The following is a 22,971-nucleotide window of genomic DNA, read 5'->3' on the forward strand; positions in this document are numbered from 1 at the left end:
TTACAAGCAAACCATGTGAAGTATGCATTTGGGAAGAAATGTTGTTTAATAAACAAAATAATTGACTCTTCAGATGAAACAGACTTTGCTTTTAATGTGGGCAGCAAGTGTTCAGACTCCCAGAGGAGATTGTGACAAATAGTTTCAGAACTAGTAGACAACAAAGCTGGTTTCTGAAAACAGCGGTATATTAACCCAGTGAATTTCAAAGCACAAGGCATTTGTTCAGCAGCTGCCCATATAAGCAAGGAAAAAGGCCTCCAGGGTTGCTAAGCCAGGGCCAGGCTTTTTATGAGGGAAAAAAGGGGAAGGCAAAACTGTACCAAGTAGATAATTCTTACTGTAGATTTGTTCGCTTTTGTGTTTTGCTTTGTATTTCCAAATGTGTCAGTTCTTTCAGCAGAGGATTCTGTTAGTGGAAGGGCGAGGTCAGCTGAGCTTCTACCAGTTCTCACTATTTCTAGTTATTCTTTTGCAAGGCTTAGATGAGAGTTAATTTTTAGGAAGTAAATATAATTCCTTAAGATCAAGATTGCTTTTCCAGTATTTGTTTTAAATGCACACCAGAGCAAGAAGATATGCACCTTGAAACATAGAAAGTTCTTAGCTTTCATTTAGAGTATTGTGATTGTATCAAAAAAAAAATATTGTCCATGCACAGATATGAAATTGAAATAGTTCTTCTTCTCATGTTACTTCTACTTCAAGTTTAATATGCTCATATTTGGGATTTTGTACTTGGCAGTTAAATTCTCTGCAAGAGCATCTTTGCAGCCAGAACCTCTGGGGTAATTCAAGAAGGAGGCATATTCAGGGACTTCCTTACAGCAGCAGGTCCAGAATTGGAACTGAAGTCCATTTGTTGCTGTCTTTATGTAGGATTCTGTAATGTGTAAAAATCGGAGAACAGTTTGGCATGTTTCTTAACCCTACTACTACACTATTTGATGTTTTTTTGGTGTGTGGTATGGAGAATTGTTGTGTTTTTTGGTTTTTTTTTTTCCCTCCTTATCTTATTTCATGTTCAGTATAGAAAATAACATTGTATAAAGAGATAATGAGAGATAATTGTGTAAAGAGATAATGTATAATGAGACTTTTTTTACTTCAAGTAACAGGCTGAGCATTGAATATGATCTTTTCATCTTGATGTTTCAGCTAGATTAGCTGAAAAAATAAATTGAATTGATCTAGCTATTTTTTGTTGATCATGAAGTCTCCATATTCAGTTTATTTTAAGAACAAGATGAAATACACATTTCTTCATTCTCTATTCATTGTTCCTCCTCAAGTTTTGTGTCATGGTTTAACCTGGCAGCAGCTAAGTGAGATGGGGAGAGAATCAGGAAAATAAGTAGAACCCGTAGGATGAGATAGTATCTATCTACTAAGACAGAAAAGGAAGAGACAAATATCTGTAATAATAACTGGTCAACTCCTCCCCAGTTTATAGTTTTTTTATGATGTGATGTGGTATGAGATATCCCTTTGTCCAGTTCATAGAATCACAGAATCATAGAAACATTTGAGAAGGAAGGGATCCTTAAAGGCCAGCTAGTCCAACCCCCCTGCAATAAGCACGGACACCTACAACTAGATCAGGTTGCTCAGAGCCTGGTCCAGCCTGGCCTTGAAAGTCTCCAAGGACAAGGCATCCACCACATCCCTGGGCAACCAGTTCCAGGGCTTCAACATCCCTATTATAGAAAACTTTTTCCTTATAACCAGTGTAAATCTTCTCTCTTTAAGCTTGAAATCATTTCCTCTTCTTCTGTCACCACAGACCTCACTGAAGAATCTGTCCCTGTCCTTCTGATAGGCCCTCCTTTAGACACTGAAAGGCCACACTCAGGCTCTCCAGGGATGGGTAATTGAATACTGCTGGTATTAACCAGGACAAAAACAAAAGATGCAGTGTATGTCTATTCAGATATAGGGGACTGAAGGGATAATGTATACTTTTCATTATTTACTTTTCTTTCCCTAAGAAAAATTATAAAATACTTTTAATTATTATTGTTTTTTTTTTTTTTTTTTAAAACAGACTTCTAGCATCATGGCAATGCATGTTGTAATAAATATATTGAGTAGTTTGTTTTTTTAACGTCTTTAACATTATTTGTCCAAATGATACAGAAGGAGATGGCTGTATGAATATTATAAGGAGAGTGGAGAGCAGTTGGGAAATTCCTACAGCCAGTGCAAATCTAGGAGCTGTTCATGCTGATGTAGCAGGTCATCATTTAAGTGTTTCTAATAATTCAAAATGTTTTGATTACATTAAGATTTAAACTTGGAAACGGGTCTTAATTTTTTAGTGCAGAATAGTCCTCTCAAAATATGTCAATGATAACAAATCCAGAAGTTAGAAGGATTTGTGATTCAAAAAAAAAAAAAAGGAAAACATTCTGAGATCTTTGTATTAGAGTAAACAAAAACCAAACCGAACCAAATAAATAGCCCCCCTCCAAAAACAAACAAATAAACAAACAACAACAAAAAACAACCAAAAATTTGAAGAAATTATGAACTTAATATTATTAAAAAAAAAGTCTTAATGCTTGTCAATATCAGTACATATTATCATGTTGATGTGAATTAAGCACTAGAGCTAACTGCTTCAGATTATGTTTGAGTTATAAAAACATACATCATGGTGTATGCATGAACATGTATTCCTACAAGAAATAACATAAAATTTTATATTTAGTCTGCATTGGTTCTTCTCATTGCTTAAATTATCTTTCTTTCTAATTGCTCTCTCTCTATTTCACTTTTTTCTTTTTAAAATATATAAAAGAATCAAACATTTTGTGTTTGTGGAGCAAAGATGAATGTCATCTTAAGTACAGATGACAGAACAGCTTGGGTGAAATCCTGGTTGCAGTTTCAGAAGCAACATATTTTTGTGATTATTTCTACTTCCCAGTCAAAAAAGAAGCAACTTCAGAACATGTTTCTCATGCATAAAACCTTAGTCATAACAAATCTGCAGAACAATTGTTTGGCCAAATGTTGTGAAAACAAAAAGCTACCAAACTATTTACAAAATAAAAGCTTCTAAAAATCTCCATACAACATCAGTTTTTGTGGCATTGTTATCTCCTTTCTCCTTTCCTATTACTTGCTGTTAGAGACAGTGTTTTATCTCATACGTAACTGGCTTTAGTTTCAAGCTGGCTGTATTGTTATTTTATAATAGAAAAAAAATAATCAAGCACTATAAATGTAGATACTATTAATACGCTTGCTTCATTTTCTAAAACTGTCTCACATGTATGCATTGTACATTATGTGTATATGACTTTGCAGCATTGATTCCCACATTATTTGAACATATTTTTTTAGACATGTAATTTCTCACTTAAAATAAACTCGAAGAACAGCTAACCTCAAATCTTTCAGCAGGAAATTGCATCATATAACTTTTTCCTTTCCTTATTCCTTCCTTTCCCTTCTCTTCCCTACCCTTCGCTTCCCTTGTTGTCCTTGGAACTTGAAATGTTTTATAGCATTTCCCTTAATGCTGGTAATGGTATCTCAAACTATGTGTCAAGCATTACAAAGTATGATGATTATTTCTGTACAAGAAACATTTTTAGTAACATATAAAAAACATGTTAAAAGCTTATCAGATGCAGCGCACACTAAGTATACAGAATATTTGGGATATGTATCTAGGAAAGTACTTATTCTTTATTTTGAAAGAAAGATTCATAGAGTGACATTTTTAATATTGGCTAAGGAGTAATAAGTTCTCCAATTACTTTGATTTTTCAAGTGATGGATTCATTAATGGCTTAGTTGGCTCCAAAACCACTTGAAATTTAATGTGTAGTCTAGATTTTCCGCAGGACTGCTACACAGTACCTGCCAAAAAGCACAGCAGTGCCATATAAGCTAGATACCTTTCATTTTGTGGAGTCTTAATATAGAAAATCAGTTCTGGATTATTGGTAAGAAAAGCAGTAGCTGCTGCCTTAAACATCCTTATTGTAGAATGTTCGGTGCAAGTATGATCTCAGGAATTTTGCTAACAGTATGTTGAGCAATGTCTCATTTGCTCTGAGTCTGGCTCCAAGTGCATTGCTCTGAATGTGTCATTAATTTGATTTATTCCTTTTTACTCTCCAACATTTGTCTTCTTAATATCCAGATTTCCTCAGTTTGCAGGAATAGAATTTGGATTTTGTCCAGATGCAAATCCAGGGCACAAGCTTATGGGAAGCTTGGTAAATTTCAAAGATTATATTTAATGTAAGTTAATGTATTAATTTTTTTTCCCTCAGAAATATTAATGGTCATGAAGCTTTATTTCTATTAAATTGGATTAATTGCTGAATTATGAGAGCATACTGGATTGCAATTCAATTTTTTTCCCTTTTTTCCCCACCAGTTTTATAATGTATTTATTTATTTACCAACATTCCCATATGTCTTTATTTAGATAAACATTCCTGCCATCCTGCAAAGATATCAACTCTCCTTTTTAAACTATCTTACTTCCCTTCTAGTAAAGTTTGCATATGCAAATACTATTTTTTTTGCATATTCAAATTAAGCACAGCTATTTGTAGCCACAGTCCCTCAGTCCCATTTGTATGCAGAATGTATGTGTTCAGACTGGAAGTTATTGGGGAAGGTAGCTCCAAGCAATCTCGGCTTACTTTTCTGATGAAGAAAATGTTTATAATGAATCAGAAAAAAGGATAGTTTTCTTACTGATGCTTTTCCAACCTAACAATTCAAAATCATTTTGAATTAGCCATTTATGTATGCACACTTATATTTATAGAACTGTGCTGTATGAAAATGTGGCTACTTTTTTTCTCATTTGCTATCATATTTCAATCATTCAGATTACTGGAAAAATGAATAATAAAAATAAAGCTATAAAATACACCAAATGCCAGAAAATGATCTATGGTAACTTTACCATAGTACAGCTCTGAAAAGGAAGGGAAGATCTATGACAGCTTCTGAGTACCTGACCCTGTGAGCCTACAGAGCTGTCATTCTAAGAGTACAGTAATATGACATTCAGACACATACTCAGGTCACTCTGTTTCAGATACATATATTCCAGCACATCTATTATGTCCAGATACAAGCTGGTTCAGTTGATTTTTAGAGGCATCACTCTGGCAGGTGCATGGAGATGGCTTTCTTAAGAGACATGAAATGGAGAAAGTAAAAAAGCTCTTAAAAGAGGTCAAGTTTTGTTTTGAGTTTCCAGTCTCTGTGAGAAAAGGGATTAACTATATTGTGGACAACTTGGATTTAGCATATAAGGCTTTGTGGTGACAAAAGCCTTTTTATTCCAGTCACTTCTTTACCCTCACAAGGAGTATGTGGCAAAATTTTTGCAGGTTGTGGGCCTAATCCTGAAGCCATCACAGAATCACAGAATCATAGGGGTTGGAAGGGACGTCAAGAGATCCTTGAGTCCAACCCCCCAGCTAAAACAGGTTCCCTACAATAGGTCACATGGGTAGGCATCCAGGTGGTCTTGAATATCCATAGAAAGACTCCACAACCTCTCTGGGCAACCTGCTCCAGTACTCTGTAACCCTTACTGTAAAGTTCTTCTGCATGTATTTAAGTAACTTCCTATGCTCAATTTTAGGCCATTGCGCCTTGTCGTATTGCACCACTGAGAAGAACCTGTCTTCATTCATTTGCCTCCCATCTACCTTTAGATATTCATAAACATTTATCAAATCCTTCCTCAGTCTTTTTTTCACCAGGCAGAACAGACCCATGTTACTGAGCCTTTTCTCATACAGGAGATACTCCAGGCCCTTTATCATCTTAGCTGCTCTCCGCATGGACTCTTTCCAGGAGATCCCTGTCTTTTTTGTACCGAGGAGCCCAGAACTGGACACAGTATTTTAGATAAGTCCTCATCAGGGCAGAGTAGAGGGAGAGGATCACCTCCCTTGACCTACTGGCCACGTTCTTTTTAATTCACCCCGCGATTCCCCTTTTGGCCACCAGGGCACACTGCTGGCTCCATGACCAATCTGTGTTTCACCAGGACCCCCATGTCCTTCTCTGCAGAGCTCATCTCCAGCAGGTCATGTCCCAGCCTGTACTGATACCTGTGGTTATTCCTCCCCAGGTGCAAGGCTCTGCACTTGCTCTTGTTGAACCTTATAAGATTCCACCCTGCCCAACTCTGCACTCTAACCAGGTCTTGCCTTCCAGTATCTCACTGATTCATCCCAGCTTTGTATCATCAGCAAACTTTCTGAGGGTGGACTCTATCCCTTCATCTAGTTCATTGATGAAGATACTGAACAAAACTAAGAGTCACCATCTACCTCCTTTTCTTTCTTTGCATCTTATAGATGACAATACTAACATCTGTTTACAAAAGCTGGAATTAATTTAAAATAGCATCAACACTGGAATGGAGGCTTCAAAGGCAGGTAAGATCACACTGGAAGATGTCTCCATTTAGTGTCAGTATAATTGAGAATAAAAAGGAATCTGTGGATTTAGGCACTTCTGAAAATCCCAGTAAGATTTTTTCCTTAAAGCTATGAAACATGGCCCTTCATAGGTTTTTCAGGTTATTCAGTCTGACGGGAACAAAGCTGTTTCTTTCAGAGCACCATTTACTCAGGAGAAAGGAAGAATGCTGATCTAAGAAATTATCTAGAGGACTGTAATACTAACTTAAAAGCATTCTTTTTAAAAGACTTTTGCTATCTATTCATGAACCATACAGAGTGAAATATATTTTTGTTTTCAATAAACTGCATTTCTGTCCCATGTTTGAAGTACAGAAGAAAAAAATAATAAAAAATTTATTTACAAGTATGTTAAAGCCATCAGTGATGTCCTTTTAATAGTCCAGCAAGCAGTTCTTCAGTCAAGAGCATACAGCATGTTTGAGAAGGGAGGCATTATCCTCTGTCATCCCTTTTTCTCTTACGTTACATTTTAAAACTGGCTATTCTGCCTCACATACCATTTTCACTGTGTTCATAAGGCTGAAAAAAGGTTGTATTCTGTTTGTGCCACAGGACTCAGCTTGCAGACTTGCCATGATGACTCTTACTTGAAATCAGCATTGCTTCGTAGACAGGAAATTTGGAGTATGATTTTTTTTTTTACCAGCTGCACCGAGACAGAAATCACTTTGTACTAGGTTCAGCATCAAACACTCTTTAATCTACCTGACACTCTGGGTGAAGCAGATAAATTTGTGATCCAGAGACTGGTGTGAGAAATGAAGGCAGTTGAAAACATATTCACAGACCTAAATTACATAAGCCAAACAAAGGGTCACCTGCAGCTGTGAATGGTGCTGAAAATCACAAAAGAGCCTGTGTCAAAGTATTCACATTATCTGAAACTTTCTGTTTGTAATTTTGCCAAAGTAATTTATAACCCTGTGTCGTAAAACGTTTCAGAAATTCTACTGGGAGTAGTTGGCTTTGTTGTGAGATGAATCAGGTCAAAGCCACAGAATAAAACCTAGAAACACTATTAGTGTTTCACAACAGAGACCTCAAGATAATGTAATGATTAGTAATGAAAGTAAATATCTTGAAGGTCACATGAGAAGCAAAATCTCTCTGTTTGCTTTCTAAATCTTTCTTTCACTATCAACACTCAGGTTCACTGGCTGTGTTTCTTTACCTCCTTACAGCCATATAAATCACTTTATTTCCTGTCTTTGAAAAGTCAATGGAAAATATGCACCCCTCTTTTTGCTGGGCCTAGCAGAAGAACCTTTTGATGGGTAACAAAGGTGGCCTAATTGATGTCTTCCTTACCTCTTCTTATTGATCCTGTTGCAGGATGCACGTTGAGAGCAGGAGTCATCCTGTTCACAGTTGGTCCAAAGCTAACATGGCACCACAGTAATTGAAATTGCTCATGAGAACAGCAGGCTGGGGCTCTTTGATGGGCTTGCTGATACATGAATACAAGCCAAGTCAAATGATTCTCCCTTTGAAACCCACGGTTCTCTCATCAAGACTGAGAATAAATTACTGTTTTGATGGTGCTTCCGCTCTCCTAGTTGTCGTATTCAGTGATAACTTTTTCTATTAGCATCACTGATTATCATGCTCGTGATAAACAATATGTAAAAAGTTCTCAGTCTGTAGATCAGCAAGAATATTTAACACATAAAAAGCACCCCGGCACTGAATGTTTATGTATGCTCGTGAGACACAAAGTACACCGAACTCACTACGCAGTCTATTTCTGGAGGAATAAATAGAAGATGTTGGATTGCTGTTCTGCCATCAAGATGGAGATTTGTGGCCATTATCATAAAACAGCACCGTATGTAACTGGTACATAAGGAATCTCTAGCAAAAAGCAGCAGCAGGGCTAACTTTTAGATTGAACTCATCTGCATGAGTATGAAAGCAGAGAGCTGGATTCGAAGAATAGTTCATCCTACAAGAACCCAACCCAGTCACTCCATATTCATAGACTGTAATCTGGAGAGATGCAATTGGCACTTCACTGCAGAGTGTCTGCAGATAACGTTTTTTTGGATTCTGACATAGATTCTAGTAGTTAGACAGTGGTGTTTGGCTCATTTATGGATATTCGAGTTGCTACAGTGTTGGTTTCTCATTACTCAAAAGACAAAATGATTGGAAATTATGAAGTTTGAATTATTTATCAAAATTATTGGTTATAAGAAAACAAACAAACAAAAAACAACAGGGTTTTAAAGTTACTAGGTATACCATAGCCATCATATATCTGGTTTAAGTTTCTTAAATGATCAGTAGTTAATATAATTATTTCATTATGCTCTTTTGTAATCTATATTATTAAAACATTTTTTTTTAATCTGCCACAAGCTTTTGAAGAAAGCACAGTGAAAAGAACATCAGAAACTGCAGTGCCTGCTGTAGAAGGAAAGATTTGTCACTTTTCCCAGAAAATGAAAGAACACTCATGACAACTCAGAATGGGAGAGAGGAGGGTTTGCATATGTTCCCCATGGCTCTCAGCAGGAGAGAACTCTGATTCCAAATTAATGTGTTAAAAAAAAGGCTAGGGAAAATGTGGGTATCCTCCATAAGGAAATGGGGGATATGGTTACCAGGGAAATGGAGATGATCCTTAAGGTCATTCTCTCATAAACAGCCTCAAGGCCAATAGAGTTCCTAAAAAGTGCAACTGGTAATGTCAAACAACAGTACCTTAATAAATGTTTAGCACAACTATGTTAGAGTTATTTTGCTTTTTCTTTCCATGAAAATTGTTAAATAAGCATATAAACATTTATTTGAAATAAACACAGACCATTTTTTGTATTCACCAAATACATAAAAAGAGAAACAATTCTTGTTGTTTTTTTTGTCTGTTTATTTTTTAAGTTTTATTAAACTTGTGAAAGAAATGTTCATTAATTAAGTAATTAACTTAATTGATTAAGTTCTATTTATTATTTATTTTTTCCTATTTCTGATTTGTTACTGCAGCATGTTTAACTTGATTCTGAAATTCACTACTTCAAAATGGTAGCTCATCATAAATATGTTTGTTTACATTATCACATTGGAAATCTGTTTACCGATATAAAAATGAATGATAAATCTGTTGGCTTCCAGTATAAACATAACTAACACAGCAATAAGGATGCTTATTTCAGTTATAGTAATGATTGCCAGAGGATGCTTAGACCACTGGTGAAAACTCGCACAGAACAGGAAATCAATTAATCAAATGTTTTTCCTTGTGACTAATTAATATGAGAGTAATTTCAGAGTTTGAATCAGGTATTTACTTTGCTATGTTAGGGTTTTAATACCTTTATCATTCTAATCACACCTATACAGTAGCATATACAAGATCACAATAAGCTTCTTCATCTATGTTGCACTAATTAAATACCCGGAGGTTTTTTTTTAAACGGACAGTGGCTTTAGTTGCATTTAACTCATAGGATGTGCTGAAAGTAGCCTTATCAATCTGCTTCTGATCTTCTAGCACTGAAATAGGGCATTTTACAGAAGCACAAACAACAGTTATTTTCCAGGAGCTGGACTGTGCATAAGGAGGATTAAAAAGGGTTCAAGGCAATGATATCTCAGACTTCAGGTGAGGCACTAAGGTACTGAAATTCAAAGCAGGACTGAGATTTTCTTTGTCTAGAGGAGAGTTCAGGTGCAGGAGAATGTGACCCACTGTACTCAGACACTGACCGGAGGTGAAAAAGCCTCCAAAAATGTGAGAGGGGCAAATAAGCCCATCACTGGCCTTTTCTCCCCTTCTCTCACATACCCATGACTAATGCACGCATAACTTAAATTTCTGTGAAAGAAGAATGCAGAAAACCTGTACTTACAAATGGATTTACATACTGACCATAGCATCTTCCTTTCATCAGACAGGAAAGGGCTGCTGCACCCTCATGCAGCTACGTAACAACTTGGTGCTCAGGGCACTTAGCACAAGGGAAGCTCTGTCTGTGGCGCTGCGTTTCAGTCTTTTTCTTGGAAGTGCTATGGCCATGAAACTGTAGAAGAAAGAATGCTGTGATCAGTGATGTGGTACATTATATACAACAGATACTGCTGTTCGGGGAGTTAGGTGCTGAGGACCTTTGTAGAATGCATCTAAACCATTCTGTGTTGGAGCTCCTTCCTGGGAATAAAGCAGAAATATTCGGAAAGCTGCAGCCACTGAATTTCCACTTTTATTAACAGTCACCTTGAGCCCGTTCGGTGTGCAGCATCACCTGACTGCACTCACTACCATCTGCATCATCTCCTAATGCCAAATGGTTCTGCATGCAGCCAGCATCACCTGCTGTCCTCCCTGCAAGGATGCCTGTGCTGAGGGAGTGGAGTACAGCCACATCAGGTTCGGTACAGCTCTACGTGCAGCACACAGTGCTACAAAAAGAGGACTAGTAAGAGCCTGGATTTGCCCTTAGCAGAGGTTAAATACAAGGGGCCATGGGCAACTTTCATTGCTGAACTGGGACTTCATCCTTACTTGTGTGGAAGGCTCTTCTCAGGGACTTGGCGTTTTCTTATTTGTCTCCTTGATTTTAGGTGAACTGTGACTCTTCTTACTGTGCATTATCCTTCAGAAAGGAACACAAAGCAATTGTAATTGCTCTTGCATTACCAATTTTTTTACAAGAACAACTACAGTTCCCTTCATAATGTTTGGAATAATGTTACTCCACTTTTGAAATCCACTCATTACTAACGTGTTAAAAAATGAGTCATTTCAAAACATTTAAAACATTTTTTGGCATTCACTGCTTACCATAATTGCAGTGTTTTTCTAAAATAATGAACTATTACGTTTACTGTCTTTTCACAGAGGCAGCTAAAGGCCTTCACAAGCACCATTTTGTACAGAAACAGTTATGTGACTGCTGTGATCACATTCCTGATCACAGATGGCGCTGACAGTGGAAAGGCTTTTGACACTGGACTGCTCTACGCATCTTTGATAAAAAGCTCAATGTGAAATGAACTAATCTTTTGGGAAGGTTAAAAGAAAAAACAAACACACAAAAAAATATCAGAACCTGCATTTTGTTGCCCAAAGTAACCTGCTGTCTGCACCATTTGAAGGTATTTTCTCATTTTCCTGTTGAGGATACTTGGCTGTGTGCTACGTGAAGGAATGCTGCTAGTCGAAATGTTACAGAAATCTTCTTACCACCGGAGTGCTGAAAATCCTGAAAAACTTTTAATATTAACCGTCCTATAAAGCAGTGCATGCCAAACAAGCTTTTCTTTTACACAAAAAAACGTGTATTTCTTTTTGAGTCAATAAGGACTGAAGCTAATAACTGCCCATGCCATACATGTTTAATCTTCTGTCCTTTGATTTAGAGTACGATAGCAATAACTTATTACTGTTGCTGAAATATGTATTCAGCTGCTGGATTGTGATGCCTGAATTTAGATACTGTTCTGTGCTCGTAGAAGTGCTTTTCACCTGACAAGTTCCAGATCTTTGCACATTTATCAGTATTATTACTGAACTCCTCACAGGAAGTAGGAATTCTAAATAACTTGTCTTAAAGAGATTCAAAATTATGAGAATCTGACCCGTAAATCATTCTGAAAAATGGGACATGGAGGAACAATAAATAAGGAAAAGGAAGGGTTTAACGACTTATGCTATTGTTATTATCATACTGTATTTCTGTCTTAAACAGAATCAAATAACAGTACAGGTATAGCAGGGTAATTTAATGACATCTTGACATTATTTTGTGGTTTAGAATTTAAGACATTTCCCAGATGTTAACAAAAAAACACCCAAGAGTCTTGACTCCTAAGTGAATGTAATACAGTTCTAGGTTATGCTATTGATATTTATGAAAGATTGCACTATATGCATGGGAAAAAATGTGGTCCTGAAGACAATACAAATAATTACTAACTTCTATATTCATTTAATTCACTTACCCTTGGAAAGATAAAATCTGGGTACCACTTTTTAAAGATGGAAATGGCTAGAGCTATAAATTGCCTGTAACATTCACTTCTTGCAAATATTTTCTGCTTCAGGAGATATAAAAGAAAATCAACATACTCTCTCTCCCCTGAAGTCTAATTCAAATTATTTCAGAACTAGTTTAACTTCTGGCAGATGAAATGCATACATTAGTTAGCTAGAGCCATCTGCAAGGCAACTCTTACCTCACATGTTTCTAATTGGAACGTGCTGTCTTTCAGGCACCATCAGGTGCCATACTATGGCTGGTAACGTATTCTGGGATTTATAAGCTTCAAGGATTGAGGACAAGCGTTTGTAAATTTCAGACATTTTCACATTGAGATTCTAAGTCTAAACAGTACTTCTGGTATGGAAACCCAATTATACAAAGAGCTAACATCTCCCAAATGGGGATTATTTCAGGCGGACTGAGATTACATAGAATTCTTTATTGTTTATAACTCCTTCATCAAAGAGGGTCATCATGCAGATTTTTGTGTCAATATCTAATATCTGTCATTTTATACAGCTAGTATTGTGTTGTGACATGCAAATTTGCCTTCTGCTCAGTTTAGTTCCACTCTCTAGTTTAAAACAATGGAGTGTGTTACACAATCAGCATTTTAATACTCATTCTTCCCTATGACAGCAAAAAGAATTGTATATAATTAATTTTTAATACTTGTATCAATATCAAATGATCTTCAGTGATCTTTTTACCAGTGGCATTTATTCTTTCTGCTTCATCCTCCTGGTTAAGCATAAAAGATTACATGTGCAATATATTTTAAGTGATTGCCTGATTAAATTTTAATGCCTTATGTAAAAATGTAGAACCGAAAAAAATGTTTGACAGAAAATGACACAGACTAAGTTAAAATGATATCTAGCAAATAATCAGAATATAATTGCTGTGTTTTTTTCATCCAAGAACTGAACTGAAAACTTAAATAAGCCATCTGATTCATCACTGATACCTGGTAACACTGAGGGGCAGCTACCACTGCAATACCAGCTCCCGCTGATTCTGGTGGAAACTGTCCATGACAAAGAGGTGTATTTAAGGTTTATGAGGCTTACAAACATGAGCTTTAGTTCTTCTGCCTCAGGACCTGTTCAAAGGAAATCTTTACGTCAGGAGTTTCAAATTAAGTCACCCACAACTGGAAATTTGAAAGAATAAAAAATATCTCCTGAAAGTTTGTACTGTACAAGAAGAAAAACTGGCTGTAGAGACTCAAGATACAAGTCAGAGGAAAAAAAAGAGTTGAACAGGATTTGTTCCAGCTGGTGAATTAAAAATACATATAGAAACCAACTGAAATGGACGTACACGTGTTCAAAGATTTTGTGGTGCCATACTGCCCTGTACTTTTAAGCAAAACCATGATGTTCTACCCAGAACTGTCCAGTCAATCTGCTCACTGGTGAAAGATCCAGTTCTTTTCACTTCACAGAATTACTCATGAGAGATGCTCTATTACATTCATCATTTTCATGGTCCTTTGTTGGACTCTCTCCAGTATGTTCAGGTCTCTCCTCTACTGGGGAATGCAGAACTGGACATGACAATGCAGGTTTGGCCTCATGAGCTGAACTGAGGAGAAGGATCACCTTCCTTAACCAGCTGGCAACGCTTTTCCTAATGCAGCCCACAGAGCCTTCTTGTTACAAGGGTGCACTGCTCACTCATGTTCAACTTGGTGTCCACCAGGACTCCCAAGCCCTTTTCTGTAAAGCTGCTTTCCAGATGATAATCCCCAGAATATACTGGAGATAGTGGTTGTTTCTCTCTATGTGCAGGGCTTTGCAGTTCCCTTTGCTGAACTGCATGGAGTTCCCATTGGTCCCTTTTTGTAGCCTGTTTCTTTTGGTTGGCAGCACAACCCTCTAGTACATCAATCCTCCCAGGTGTTTGTCACCAGCAAACGCACTGCTACACTGCTAATGACTGGCCTCCAGATGTACTTTGTGCCACTGACCACAACCCTATGAGTATGTCTGTTCCACTGTTTTTCAATCCAATTCACTGTTTGCTAATACTGTCTGTCTTGGCATTTTCTGGTAAACAAATAGGTATGTCCAAGGAGAGCTTGTTGTGTGGTTCCAATCAAGCAAGCCCAGTCCAATCCACAAAGTATCTTGCCTCTTTTCCCTCAGCATCTTCCAGGCTGTGGGGCTGAGTATCAGCAGAATGCACTCACTGTCCTACATTCCTGACGCCTGCATCTTCCTACAGAGCTGGAATTACCCCGAAGGACCTCAGAAGGCTGGTGTAGAGGAGCTGAAATACTTGGAGAGGAAAGGACATTGAGATTTGACACTGAGACTTTGACCTAAAGATCTGAATGAGAAAGTAAAATTTAAGGTGTACTGGTCATAGATTAAACATATAAATATAGCTAAAAACCTCCGTGGGCAATCTTCTTTCCTCAATCAAACCCAAATATAGGATATTTCTATTCTGCCTGCTGAGTCTTCCCTGAAGTAGATGAGACATAGCCATGTAAGCAGGATCTGCTGCATCTGCTACCTCTACCAGTGCGTCATGATGCTTTGTCATGGAGGCAGAAGTGAAACAGGAGCACGTCAGTGCTGAGGTCATGGAATTGCACTCAGGAAACAGCAGCCTTCTCAGTCTGAAGGCAAGAGGACTGCAAGTAGGCACTTTCTGTCTCTTGTTCATCCCATCCACGATCAATGAGTGAAAACAGTCCTTTCATGTAACATCTCTGATACACCGTACAGGAATATCTTTTGTTTTCCAGTGCAGTGCTAAGGTTAGTTCTCTTTTTTGCACCCACAGGAGCAAATATGAATTTTCAGTGTTCCCTTCCTCTCTTTTAATCTGTTTCTCATGCAGAGATTCGCTTACTAATTTCTAAGTACAACTCACAGTTATGAAGTGGAATGAGCTGCCAAGGACAAAAGATGCTGCATGCTTAATATATATTCACAAAAGCAGTGCTACATGACAGAGTACTTGTTATGACAGCTAAAATAGTTGCTTTTTTTTCTCTCAGAGATTCATGAGAATGTTATGAGGTTTATTTTCCACAGCGACAAAATAAGCCCGAACTCTGCTTCATCATCATCCTTCTCCATCAGTAACTGTGGTAATGCTGTTGGTGACATATATATGTACTTCAGCTGTATCTGTACAGTACTGGTAAAGGCTAACCTTCGATCTCAGCTTTGTGAGCAGATGCAGCTGTTGCTTGGGAATTTTTTAAATAAGCTGTGGAAGGAAAGCAAAATGACTGCACCTCCAACAGGCAAGAGATTTATAAACATAGCCACTGCTAGGCTAGAAACACGTTACTGAATGTGCACAAAGTCCCTCTGACATTCAAAAGGCAAACTTCTCATTCTCATCCTGGTTTTATGCTGACTTGAACAGTTGATTAGTTTGGACTAGAAGCACCAGGACTGAAACCTTGCCCCAGGATAATTTCTGATGAAAGTCTGCTAATATGAAAAGAGGTAATCGCAGTAACAAAATGTTCAGCAAAACCCACCTGTACTCCAAGAAGGATAGATAGGGTGACATTGATAGAAAAAAAATTATTAAAATTTAGTTCCACCAAGGAAAAGCTACTTAATGGCTGCAAAATATTATAAACAACTCAAATTTTATTGCAAACATTGTAATACCATTGCAGATAAGAAAGACAAAATTGAAGAGCAGGATCATCTAAACCAGAAAATTGCTCCCACAGGTATCAACATCATTTTACACGCAGTCTTTGATGAAAACCAGATTTGAACCTTTTAATTTTCACTGTATATTTTACAAAAGAATGTATCTCACAAAAGTGATTAACTACAAAAATTTCACCTTCTTTCTACACCTACCAGGCTTTTTTTTTTTTTCCTGTGGTTTTTTTTCCCTTTATGGAAGATGTCTCAAAATTGAAACAGTCATTTGTAAGCCTTAAAAAAAAACAATTACCTGGAATTAATAACAAACAATATGAAGTAAAATAGGACAGCACAAGAAAGAGTTCATTGTTTAGGCCACAAAGAAAGGCGCTGCTGCTCAGCTGGAAATGCCACACTAAACCATCTCTCATACTAAATTCAGGAAATGCAGCCACCCCTCAGTTATCAACTTTTACTTGATGGGGACAACATTACACTGGATTTTTGACTCTTCTTGTTGCCTTTTTTCAGAATTAATCCAACATAACCGGCTATTAAAAATGATATAAGTAACTCTTTCTTATATAATTAGTTAGTATCTATTCTAAGGTTTTTTTATGTCTCAGTATATTTTGAAATATTTACTTAAGGATACAGCTACAGCAGGTATCCTGGTTAAATTATTTTAATTTAGATTATTACTGAAATTTCAGACTACATCATTGAAATTAAAGATATTTTTCATAACATATCTCTTTATTTTAGTATTTTCTGAGATAAAAGGTAGAAGCAATTTTGGCTTAACAGGTAGATCTATCCCTCTCTTCATGGAGGGAGGAGCATGAAGTTCGTACCATTAGAGACAAACAAAAAAAAAGATTAGAAACTCAGTTCTGGAATAGAAAAGTTTCAAAAATTACAGATAAAATTTCAGCATACAGACCTACACGTATGTTTTGCTACAGCAAAACAGAAGCCTATGCCTAAAAACACTCCAAATTTTTAAAGATTTACTTGCATTCGTATAGAGAAGGAAATTTACCAAGTGCTTTCCTACAACCTTAAAGCTTTTAAAATTGTATGCCTACAGCACCAGTAATAAAGCCAATCATTTTTAAGTAGAGATAATGTAGCTAGGTGTTAATACAATTACTGAGAATGTATTTCCGTCATGGTCATAACCACACAGTGATAGTTAATCTCAATTATTATACCTTCTTAAATTTGCATGTATTAAATATGATGGCAAAGGACATTTATTTCAATCAGTGTGGTTAGACTTGCAATGTCTAATTCTACACAAATATTCTCAAAGATGCAAATAAATTGTTTTATGCAGCCTGTAAGAAAATTAAATATAAGTAGATGATTTACTGCTGTTTTTCAGATTAAGTAAAAGTTTCTGGTCCTGATCTCTTTGTGACCTATAAGGTACTGAGCACGATGGCCCTGCTCCAGCAAAGAAGCGTAAGCACGTGCTCAATGTTAAGCACACTGATAAAGCCTCTGGTTTCATTCCATAACATTTGGCAGATGGCACCTTCTATAACACGTTTCTCCTTGTTCTCTGTTAGAACAGGGGATTATACCACCTACTGAGAAAAACACAGGTCTCCCACACAAATCCTGACACCACAGTAACAACATAAATGCTTTTTTAGATCAAACCACAGTGCACTTTGTCGGATCATGCACTAAGAAATAACTTCCTTGTACCTTCCTGAAAAGTAAACCCTTCAACTACCTTATATCATTATTCAGCATTTGATTCCCAATATAGTTTCAAATATCCTCTCTGTAATTTAATTTCACTTTCATTTGAAAATACTGTGTAAAGTAGCAAGTACAGACTGATTGCTGACCTGTCTGCAGTTTGGTACTGAAACTCAGCAATCTCTACATGGAATAGATATAAAGTGCTTTACAATTCTTTTAAATGAAAGGTGCACATAAACACTGTGTACTCCTACACGGTCTCCCCGGAGACACATAGAACTAGTGAGCCCCCACTTAAACCGTATCCTCAAATTGGTACAATAATTCAATAGTAATACAGTCATGTACAGACTGAATTACTACAGGAGAATGCTCCAATTCCCATTATTCCTCCATTATTTACTGGAGTTAGTGTCTCATGGCAACACAGCTGCAGGCCTGCTGCCTGCTCCCATCAACTCTCTTGCTGGATCCATATGCAGTCATCTGGATGGCTACTAAAGGTACAACTGCTCTGTGAATCTGCACAGAAAATGTCCCTTTAATGTGCAGATCTTGGGTTGCTAGTTGATTCCTTCTGATTGCCATTTGCTGAAAAGACAAACTGTCAAACGCTGTGCAGTTTAATTTCTCTTTTTGGTTTATAGGCTCAAGATTTCAGGCACTGAGTACAGTATATCCCCACAACAGAAAGCTGACAGGTCTATCAATTGTCAAAGCTTTCAGGAATTTGGATTATGTCAGTGAAATTACTCTGGTAAATATTTATATATTACATAGTGCAGTGCTTATAATCTACTATCCCCAACAGATCTGATTATATATATGGCAACGGCCTTTATTGGTTTTTATACACAAGGAATTGAAGCACCAATGAGTGAGAAGGCTTATTTACAAACTGTGTTAATACAGAGTCAGGCCCAAGCATGACTGTATGGATCATTTTCCATCGCAGCACAAAGAACTCTAACTCTTCTAAGAACAAACAGTAATGTCTAATTCTAGAGTAATTATTTTATACATTAGGAGTAATGTTCCCAACCAAGACAAGGTAAAACTGCTAGTGAATGAAGAATATCTGGATTTCACATTATAACTGGAACCAAACTCGAGTACTTAGTCATACATGGCAGAAGCATCAAAAAGCCTAATAGCATGCTTGATGCAGACTGCTGCAGTTTTGAATGGTAAAAACGCAACATTGAACATTTCTCCTTCTCCAGTTGTTTTCTATTCACATTATTGTGGTTCAGGATTGTTATTTTCCTTAGGTGCGATCTCTACAGACTAGAAAGGGAAAAAGAAATAGCAAAGAAAACAGAACACAATAAATCCTATTACCCAGTTGACCGAATAGATGTATATTATCACCATGTCCATATCAAATCGCCATCCACGGCTATCATCCTCAAAGTCCATGTAGTCCATTCTGTGAGCTGCATGTGGGAAATGTCTCCTTGTTACAGTATCTGAGCGTCTTCGTAGACCTGCTGAAGAATACATCATCAGATGAAACATCTTTATAAAAGCAACTAGATTTACTATGACAAAAATAAGTTAACTCTTCTCTCAGTTACAGAACAACAGAACAACTGGGAGCAGGAAATCTCACACCTCACTGCTAGGTTTTCTCACTTTGTAGGATAAGAAGCTCTCCACAGACTTGATTTTGAAAGATTTAAAACCTAACTCTTGTCTTCTGTGTTTAGCAAATAATAAATTTGATTGTTCAGAGTTGGTACTCTTTGTTACAGTAAGGTAACACTCTATCTCATGAGATGGATGAGATACTTAACAAGATCCATAAGCCTGTCTCTTTTGGTGCCTTCTTCCACTGAATTCCCTTCAATGACCAAGAATTGAAAGGCTCCAAATACTGTAATTCATCTCCTGAGTAATTAATCTCTGGATTCCTTAAATCTAGTAATATGAATTCTTCTCTAATCCAGCCATATCCATACGTGTACACACATAGTTCAACAGTGCAAACATATATGAATTCCTATTATAAGTATTTGAATTTATTTTGAGAACACTCATCTAAACAAATCCTGCTTGCTCTAATACTATGTCTCCACGTGAAGTATATCAGAAACTTTTTTTTAATTACTTTTTATAAAATACTCATAGTACTTTATAGATCTGCAGATGCAAGTGGAGTCTTTCGAGTTAAAATAAAAACCCTGTATGAAAATAGAGAACTCAAAGTACTTAACATGTATAACTTTCTTTGTAAACTACGCTATTTTTTAATTATTTGTAATGACTGTTCTGGAAAAACAGAAGTGTAGAAGACATTCACAGCGAAAAAGCAGAGGGATTGGAAGATCATACTCCATCCAAATTCACTTAATCACAACTAGCAGTAAACAACACAGAGAGGTGCAAAGAAACCTCAGTTCAACAATTACATAATGATCAAATATGCAAGTATCTGATTTGAGGAAAGTTGATTTTAATCCCCAAAACAAAAGACTTGCTTTTGTACTGAAATGGGATTTCTCTGTGTGTTACTCTTGCTTTCAAATAGGTTACTCATGCCATTCATTCATTTATGTGAAATTGCAATCCCACTTTAAATTCTCTAAAGCTCTTAATGTCAAAGATTTGAAGAAATCAAAGTTGTGCAAAAAGTATTTGATAATTTTAAGGTTTTTTTTAAATACCTTTAAATATTTTTTTGAAATTCTAATGAAAGCAAATCTGCAAATAATGGTTGCCTATCCATTCTGCAAGTTACAGCAGTTAGTCCATAATGCCAATTACCATGACTTTTTTCTGAGGAAGGATTTATCCATTTCTGATCACCTTTAAAACTTACTGCCATCCAAACTCTTTTTTTTCTCTTTGTCACTTTGGAGAAGCATGATTAAATTGAAGCATATGAATTAGAGATCTCTGAAATTTTTATAGGCTCTGGGAGACCCCAAGAACATCCCCGTTACCCTGCCAAACAATCACTCCTTTCCACTCCTCCTGACTTCTCTATTTAGTAAGATAAATGCTAAGTAAGCCTACTATGTGTGTATGTCAGTTGAGTCGAGCTGCTCAGGTTTCTTTCACCTCCGTGCATCTGTGCTGGGCACAATTTGTGGCAGAGGAAAGTGGGTGGGAAGTGAGCTGCAAAGGCAGAAATTCTGGCCCATCTGTGAAGGACAAGGTGGCAAGGGAGCACTTTCTGTACTTCTGCTCTGTTTCCAGGTTGCTCTCAATCATTACGATGGGTCTCTGCAGAGCCGTGCAAATTTTTCTCCTCTAAACAGATATAATGTCTCCTGGGAGTCTCAAGGTGAATAAGACATAAAATCTGTGTCTCCTTCAGTGTGTACCACTGCCTGACAATGTTCATCAGCATTCATTCATTTTTTGTCTGCTGTAGTGCTGCTGCTGCCTTCTAGTACTGTTTAATCAGGACTTCTTGAAGTTCCTGTCTTTAGTATTGGCTAATATATAAAAACTGTTGTTCATGTGCCAGTTATTTTCATTAAAATAATGTCAAACCTTAGTCAAGATAATTGAGAAATCCATTAAACAAACAAACAAACAACAAGAAAAAAAAAAACCAAAACAAACAACAAGAAAAAAACAAAACTATTTTAATAGAGAACTTAGCTGGAATTCATTTTTTCAGTTATGGATACTGACTGTTTCTTTGTATTCTTTTCCTACATTTTGTACAGAACTTGTCAGCACAGTTGTTTCCATGCATTCCAAAAAAGACCATTTTTAATTTTTGCTGTACTTTCAGTGATATTTAATGGTGGATCTTTTTAGTCCATGATAAAATATATAATCATTTGAGAATTCTTTGTATAGAGGAGTGAAGGACTACTGAAAAGAGAAATTCTTCCTTTGGAGAACCACTGATTAGACATCACCACATCATCACATTTATCTATCTATCTATCTATCTATCTATCTATCTATCTATCTATCTATCTATCTATCTATCTATGACAACTCATATCATTTTATTTATTTATTTATTTATGGCAACTTCTATTGTTTTATTGTGTGCAGAACCTGCTTATAGATCTGCATCTGCAGTGTAGGACCCAGTGCTTGGGTTTGTTGAACTTCATCCTAGTGCACTCAGCCCAGGTATCCAGCCTGCTCATACCCCTCTATCGGGCCCTCCTACCCACAGGCAGATTGAAACTTCCTCCCAGCTTGGCGTCATCTGCAAACTTACTGAGGGTCCACACAATCAATCCTTTCTTCCAGACCATTAACAAAGATATTAAACAGGGCTGGCCCCAATACTGACCCTTGAGGAATAATACCACTCATGACCACTCACCAGTTGGATCTAACTCCCTTCACCACCACTCTCCCAGCCCTACAGCCAGTTCTTTATCCAGCAAAGAGTACACCTATCCAAGCTATGGGCTGCCAGCTTCTCCAGGAGAATGTTGTGGGAGTATTTCTCCTTACTTTTTTCTACACTTACTTTAAAGATAACACAAAATGCTGGAAGCTATTTTCAGATGAACAGTTTGGGAGCATCTCCTCGGGGGAATTATGTAGACAAGAAGCTACATTAATTTTAATTTGGTATTCTTCACCTTCTACAGGATTTAGACAAACGTTATTCTTCACTTGTACGTCTGCAATTAACCTTAAGGAAAGATGGACTGAGTTTGTCATGGATTAGACCCTGTAATGCAGCCACTCTACATTAAGAACAGCTGTATCAATACAGGAAATTAACTACTCTGTATTCCTTCTGCTATAGAAAGTCACAGAGAAACTACTGTTGATACATTAAAGATACATATACAATCAAGAAGTAGTTAGTGTATAACACATCTGAAAACTGACAGCTGGTAAATATGGCTTGCATTTTAAATCCATTATTAAAATAGTCTCTTTTTAACCACCTATACATTGAGTAAATTTCAGTTGAGAACATCAATATTAAAACTGTTCTGCGAATTGAATTCTTGAACTTAAAAGAGGCCAACAAAGAACAACAGATGTTTCTTTGATCTGAAGCATATTATGAAATAAACTTTTGTACAGTACTGAAACAGGATAAAATTTGGAAACTCTATAAGATCATGCTGGTTTTCTTCAGGCACTATGATCCATATTGACTACTGTCTTCAATACGTTGTGGCATGGAAAATAACTCCAAATGTCTATGACTGCAGCAAGAGC

General features: G+C 36.8%; 1 protein-coding gene across 3 annotated transcripts in view; it reads right to left on the bottom strand.

Moving 5' to 3' along the window:
• Nucleotides 1-838: 838 nt before the first annotated feature.
• RNF180 (ring finger protein 180) overlaps nt 839-22,971 on the bottom strand; it is a 92,131-nt gene continuing 69,998 nt past the window's right edge. The window contains exons 6-7 of one of the 3 annotated variants that reach the window (XM_065739805.1): nt 19,153-19,301; nt 839-883 (exon numbers count right to left, since the gene is read on the bottom strand). In XM_065739805.1, coding sequence (XP_065595877.1) covers nt 872-883; nt 19,153-19,301 — 161 coding nt within the window. In that variant the 3' untranslated portion in view covers nt 839-871. Of the gene's footprint in view, nt 884-17,039; nt 19,302-22,971 lie in introns of those variants that run through there. The other 2 variants (XM_065739804.1, XM_065739803.1) reach the window with 2 other exon arrangements.

This window comes from Cyrtonyx montezumae, unplaced genomic scaffold, assembly GCF_038088225.1.
Source record: "Cyrtonyx montezumae isolate F1298 unplaced genomic scaffold, pur_monq_1.0 scaffold_25, whole genome shotgun sequence".
NCBI classification, from domain to species: domain Eukaryota; kingdom Metazoa; phylum Chordata; class Aves; order Galliformes; family Odontophoridae; genus Cyrtonyx; species Cyrtonyx montezumae.